The 7,336-nt window shown below is 28.7% G+C and overlaps 1 protein-coding gene across 1 annotated transcript; it reads right to left on the bottom strand.

Annotated features, from left to right (window-relative positions):
• Window positions 1-5,747: 5,747 nt before the first annotated feature.
• LOC112526067 lies at window positions 5,748-6,272 on the bottom strand. The gene has a single exon (XM_025136449.1). The coding sequence runs from the start codon at window positions 6,236-6,238 to the stop codon at window positions 5,882-5,884; it is 357 nt and encodes a 118-aa protein (XP_024992217.1). The 5' UTR covers window positions 6,239-6,272; the 3' UTR covers window positions 5,748-5,881.
• Between the last annotated feature and the right edge of the window lie 1,064 nt (window positions 6,273-7,336).

Below are 7,336 nucleotides of genomic sequence, written 5' to 3'. Positions count from 1 at the left end.
TTTTATTGTAATTATTTTAAAAAACTTAAAATAGTTTAATCCAAAAGTTAATTTTTATGTTCAGTTAGTTATTTTAATTGATGAGATATTTATCTAAACCATTTGCATTACATTTAAATAAAKAAAAAGTTCAGAAAATTAAATAAATTGTTCTATTTCGAATTATTAAGTTTTCTGAACTTTTTTTTATTGAATAAGTTGTTGAACTCTTTTTTGATTGAATAAGGTGTTGAAACTCTTTTTATGTTAAATGATTAAGTGCTTGCATTTTTTTTTGAATAATTAAATGATTAAACTTTTTTAAAAACTGGTTACTTAAATTATTTTAACCTTTTTAAAATTGTATAATTTAAAAGTTATTTTTATAAAATGACTTGAAAAATGTAATCACTTTTACATAAAGTAGAATTTTAAATTTCTTGAGTTATTATAATATTTTTAAAATGATGTAATTAAAAGATTGTAAAGAAAATAAAATAAAAAAAGTTAAAATCGTGCAACTCACCGAGTCATAATTATTCACACAAAAAAAAATCATCCTCACATATATTTTTTAATAAATAAATTATCAAACTTTTAAAAATTTGTTATTTTGATCATTTTAACCGTAAAATGCTACATAAGTACATATCATGACTTGTTTGACTTACAGATCAAATAAGTGGGAAAACGATTTTTAAGTCACAATTTTCTCGATTTTTAATCTTAGTAGTTAAATAATTTTTTTATAATATGTAAAGATCTAATGATATTATCATTATATTGAATTTATATGTAGTTTGGTAATATAAAAATGTTATCTTTTTAATAAATAATTATTAGAAAAATTACGTTTTTAAAGAATCGTTATTGAAAAAAGAAATATATATATATATATATATATAGATTTGGGATCATGTGAGACCAATGGTTTTCGTGAGACCCGTAAGATCAATTCTCAACCCTTGAATTAGATCTACAATCTGAAAATCTAAATATTCATAAACGCCACGAGACTTCTCAATAATTACAAAATTGTCACCGTGCAATTTATACCATTTGATCATTAACCTATAAAGTTGATCAATGAACATAAATTGGTCTTACGGGTCTCACGAAAAACCYTTGRTCTCACGTGAACCCAACCCTATATATATATATATATATATATATATATATATATATATATAAATGATTATTAGAAAAAGGTAACGCCTTTAAGAAAAATATTAAAAAAGAAAATAAAACATATAATATTTTTTATAGAAATTATGAGAAAAAATAATATTTTTTAGTAACAATAAAAATTTTAGAGGGTAATAAAAAATATTTATAATAATAATAATATATTTATAACTAAATAAACTAAGTAAAATGAAATTAGTATAAAAAGAAAAGACAAGAAAAAGACAAAAACACAAAAAGAAACAAAAAAATGATTACATAAGAGGATAGGGTGACATTAGCAAATGATAGGGGTGTCATTAGCCTCCCCAAACTCAAACCAATCAGAGGTTAACATTATTTTGATTTTGTGACGTCATATAAAGATTGTTGGTAAATGAGAACTTGTTGACTAAAAGATGCTTATGGAAAATCTCAATATGAATGCATGGTTTACGTAGTTATAATTTGCTTTTTGAGAAAAAAAGGTATATAAAGCAAGATCACTCAAATAGATCCAAGATTCCAACCGGTGTTCATATTTTTTTTTCTAAAATATAATCGTTTTTATATTTCTAATATATCTATATTTGTGTTTACTAGAAGGGTATTTGTGCAATGCAGCGAAATACATCTCGATCATTTTATTCTTTGTATTCATCTATGTTATAATACAATTTTATGTGTTTTGAGAAAAAACGATAATGTTTTTATTTTAAAATAAATTAATATAAATTTGAAGATATAATAAAAGTTTAGAAAAAATATCGATATTCGTATCAAATTAACTATTTAAAGTTCTCATTTTTTGAGTAATTTCTTTAATTTGATTTTTTTATTATAATTTAATTCAAGATTAATAACGGCATAATCTATTTTCGTTTTAATAATATAAACTTTTATAAAGATAATAATTAAGTATCATGTAAGAACTTAAGATTATTCAACTTATATTTTAGATTTCTCATATTTAAAATAAGATGTTTATTTTGTATTTGATTATGTATATCTGCAATTAGTTATACAAATTCAAACATGAAGCTTTAAAAAGTCGTATTATCTTTTTAAAATCTTGAATTTCAAATAATATGTATCAATAAACAATACTTTATGTTCATGTATTCTTAAGGAGTATGAATATAATCCACCTTTTGAATCAGTTTTATTTATTAATTTATCTGTATTTCTTATTTCAGTATTGAAATTTTATGATATTGATTTTATCAAAAAGATTTTAGATATTTAACTGATAAACATTGTTTTTATTATCATACCATAAAACAATACTGTATTTATTTATAAAGTAATATAAAAAAATGTAATTTTTTATACATTGCCTTTTTCAATATTTGTTATTACGAGAAAGTATTTACCTTTCACAACTTCTCTTCCTTCATAAGCAAAGCATCCCCTCATCAATCTTTATACTAATTAATTAAGGGTCTAGATCTGTTTTTACGCTTCTCATCTTAACTCTTCTTCTAATATTACAAAGAAGTATAAAACTTAAAGCTAATTTAAAAAAAAAATCAAAAAAGTAAGGAAAAAAAACGTGCAAATTAAGTGATGTCTATTTTCAACTTAAATGAATATAACCTCTTAATAGTTTTATTAAAAGACAACATCTGAATCGTTAATAAGTGAATCTTGTTTGACAAAAAAAAAATCTTTTTCTTAATGGCTATACAACCCTCTGGATGATTTTGTATCATGAGTCTCACTTAACCATTCAACACCCTAATTTCATTGTAAACAATACCAAACAATTATATTTCATTTTACATTATATCATGAGTCTTTTAATCACTCTAAGTCTCTGACTACTTAATCATTCTACATCAAACCATTCAGTAATTGTTAAACAATTGTTAATCATTTATAAGCATATGTTTTATTCAGATAATTGTTGATTAAAAACAATTATTTAATATTATATTCTCCATGCACAAAAAGGATAAACATAAAATGAAAAGCAGAAAGAGGACAACATTCTTAACTCTTTTCTTTTGTGAGATTTAACACGTGAAATTATATAAAATTACTTATCTACCCTTTTCTAGCCTACCTCAACATTCAAACAATAGACGTTAAAGAAACGCGGGTTTTAGGTTATTAGGTCATTCGACAATTTTATATATATATATATATATATATATATATATATATATATATATATATGTTATATGTGCGATCAAATGAAAACCGTCCTCATTTGTGTAAACTGTACAAACCACCCTCATACGTCCATTTCATTGTTTAATCTTATGAAATTTTTTCATGAAATTGTTTAATCTTGTAAAATTGTTTCATATAATACTTTTTTTGATGAATTTGTTTCATATATGGTTATGAAATTGTTTCATATAATATTTAATGAAATTTTAGTGAAACTGTTTCTTGTATTTTTCTAAAATTAAAATAATGAAGAYGATAATATCTATGATTAACACCCTTCACAATAAAAATGGTTAATCAACCCCTTATAATTACAAAAAAATGAACAAAATGAAAAATTATGATTGGTTGAATGATGTTTTCACGGTTTATACAAATTGGGTTTCATTTGATTAATATGTGATTTCATAGAAGTTTTGATTGTTTTCTAATATAAAGTATTGATCATGATTAATGAACTATATTCATCTTCCATAAATATTTAAATCATAATAAATTATTATATATAGAGTTTGTTTCAAATACAACCCGTCGCATTTGTATAACCAATGCAACCCAATAAATTGAGATATTTATGGAAATGATGAGAGTTCATTTATTATGATTTGAATATTTATGGAAGATGAATATGGTTAATTATAATCAATACTTTATATTAGAAAACAATCAAAACTTCTATGAAATCACATATTAATCAAATTAAATTAACGGTTGAAATTGGGTTGTATTTGTTGCACAAATGTCAAGGGTCTCTCTCTCTCTCTCTCTCTCTATATATATATATATATATATAGAGAGAGAGAGAGAGAGAGAGACATGAGCGATCAAATGCAAACCATCCAATTTGTATAAACCGTGCAAACCACCCTCATCCGTCAATTTTATTGTTTAATCTTATAAAAAAAATTCATGAAATTGTTTAATCTTGTGAAATTGTTTCATATAATACTTTTTTTTGATGAAGTTGTTTCATATATAGTTATGAAATTGTTTCATATAATATTTAATGAAATTGTTTCATATAATATTTAATGAAATTTTAATGAAACTGTTTCATGTATTTCTCTAAAATTTAAATAATGAAGATGATAATATCTATGATTAACACTCTCCGCAATAAAAATGGTTAATCAACCTCTTATAATTACAAAAAAATGAATAAAATGAAAAATTACGATTGGTTGAATGAGGTTTGCATGGTTTATACAAATTTGGTGGTTTTTATTTGAACGCTACTATATATATATATATATATATATATTTATTTATTTATTTATTTATTAACCTTGATATCCAACCCGCTATGCGAGCCGACTAATACCAGGACAACCACCTGTTTTGCAGATAGCCCGGAGTCACCGTATTTGAACCTCCGTGGCCACAAGGAGATTTTTATTCCTCCTTGGATTTGAAACTGAGACCTCCTGGTACTTTTGATCTTTGGAGCCATGCTCAAACCAATCAGACACCACCCTAACAATATATTTTCTAAATTTATTGAAAAATATTCGTGTGATACATATAGTTTGCCAAATATATATCATTCAAGCTATTCGGGTTTAGACATTCGATTTTACTGAAAACCAAACGAATTGAAGACACATCTAAATCTGAACTATAATCGGAGTTGATCGATTTGACTTTTGTTTAGCTCTTTATTTTTTGCTATCAGACAAAGAGACCCTACGTAAAAACCTAACCCAAACACTTTCAAAACCCTTATCTTTTGAAATGACCTCGACTAAAACGAAATATGCATCAATTTTCAGAAGAGAAACCGACCCAAGCACTACATAATTAAAACAGAACACTTCGAGTAACAAAAGAATTGCACGGGTTATTGGTTCTGTACAAATAATAAATAAACCTAGCTACAACGTGATTTCATCCAAAGGTACACGAGAAGGTTAAAGTTTATGAATCTATCCGACATTCGTGTTGCATATACAAATAAATCAGACAACTCCACATTATATGTTGTGTGAAAGTTATGATATACTATTAAATGTATCGTTGTTGACATAATACCAAAAAAACGGGTGCATGTTATGAACGTCACAACAGTATTAATAGAACACTTAAAAGTTGTAACAATAAGTTGGACAATATAACAAAATTCAAGTAGTAAATCATATTATCAGTATTTTAGTATTTTTATATGAAACTTCTTAAAAGTGTTACTAGCGTAAAAAGAGTCATGTTACGCAAACCGTAAGTTAGACAACAACCCGTTTGGGTTGTGACGCTCTGGTTAATGCTCGGGTTAATGCAGTGGAAGTCTCGTTGTCCCTGAGTTCAAATCTAGGCGACGTCAAATCTTTTATGACCATGAAGGTGCACCTGCGATGACTCTAGACCATTCGTGGTCGTTCGAGGGATTAGTCGGTATGTGTAAAGTGACCAGTAAACCCATGGTTATCAAAATAAAATACCAGTTAAAAATAAACTAGATAAAACTAAACAAATTCAGTATATCGTAGTCTCAAATGGTGTTGGTAAAACATATATTTACCCAAATAAAAACCCCAAAAAAAAAAAAACTAAAAAAAAAAAATCGAAGCTTTTAATGATTTCCACCATCTTTTCTGCGGGTGACCCGAATGTAGCAATAAAGCGTGGCTAAAACGGCGGTTGCAAGACCACCGATGATAACACCGCCGCCGGCGACAGATTTGTCCGACGAGTGACGATGGTTTTCCGTATGCACCTTCTGCACACCACCGCTCTCGTCGTTTTCCTCCTCCCTTGGCGACGGTGCCGGAGGCAAAGCAGATAAGTCTACAGCAGCAGATAAAGGTGGATCGGAAACATAAGATTTCACGTCAGAAAGAGAAAAGTGGAGGAATCTGGCGGTGGTTGGTCGGAAAAACAAGATTCCGGCGAACAAGAAGCAAAAGAACAGAGATTTGATCGTACCCATGAAAGAGTTTAAGATGAAGAAAGTGAAAACTATTGTTAGTCTTTCTCCTTTGGAGTTAAGAGGGTTGGCAAGATGTATAAATAGAGGAGTAAAGTACATTTTTAGTCCATCTGGTTTGGTAAAATTTGATAATTTAGTCCCTATACTTTTGAAATTACAATTTTCATCCCTATACTTTATGATTCAATAATGAATTGTAAATCACATGAATGAAAACAACAATGAATTGTGATACAGGTGCACATTGATTGGTTTGTGCACTTTAAGGCTATATGATTAACCCAATCCAACTACTTGGGTTTGAAAAATCATAACTCATTCAATCATTTTTAATTTATAACCTAACCCAAATCATTATATGTCAGCTTGGGTTGGACGGTTTACACTTATGTAGGGATGGAAACGAGTATTGGGCGGGTAATGTATCTAGGGATGATGATTTTCCCCGACTTAGTGGGGAACCCGGTTCACCTGACCCGAACGGGGACGAGGATTCCCTGCTAAAACGGGTCCCGGGGCCGGGGATCACAGGTAGACTTAAACCGGGGTCGAGGCCGGGAGATGTTAGTTAAACCGAGGCCGAAGTCGGGCCGGGGATCCCTGATAGAATCAAACTAACGGATATTTTTCATGGGGTTTGACCGGGGATTGGGGATTGATAGAGGTTTGACCAGGGACGATTGTTGTTAATCCCCATACCCGTCGAGGACCGTGGCCGGGCCGGGGATTACGAAACCCGCCCCATCCCCACCCCGTTGCCATGCCTAAATGTATCCCCCATCCTTGATCTTGATCTCCATTTAATCCCCCCGTCCTAACTAATCACCGACGGGCTTGAGAAACCCGTTGGGTACCCACTTAGTAAAACACAGTGTATTTTAAAATTCAAATTATAATGAACCATCACTACATTAACTACCAATATTGGAAATCAAATGTAATTATCATTTAATAAAAGATGTATGCATATATACATATAAATTTATTTATATACACATTATATACATATATTAAATAAAAGAAAAAAAATAATCAAGGTCGTACTAGGGACATGTAACATCATCCCCGACCTCGTCCCGACCCTGCTTTGGTTATAAC

Source organism: Cynara cardunculus (assembly GCF_001531365.2).
Source record: "Cynara cardunculus var. scolymus isolate 2C chromosome LG 13, CcrdV1, whole genome shotgun sequence".
Lineage (NCBI taxonomy): Eukaryota > Viridiplantae > Streptophyta > Magnoliopsida > Asterales > Asteraceae > Cynara > Cynara cardunculus.
Note: the sequence above shows the minus strand (reverse complement) of the source record. Positions and strands in the feature narration are given on the sequence as shown.

What these genes read in the sequence shown, in the direction of transcription:
- LOC112526067 (XM_025136449.1), bottom strand. Translation starts at nt 6,238, where the DNA reads ATGGGTACGATCAAATCTCTGTTCTTTTGCTTCTTGTTCGCCGGAATC.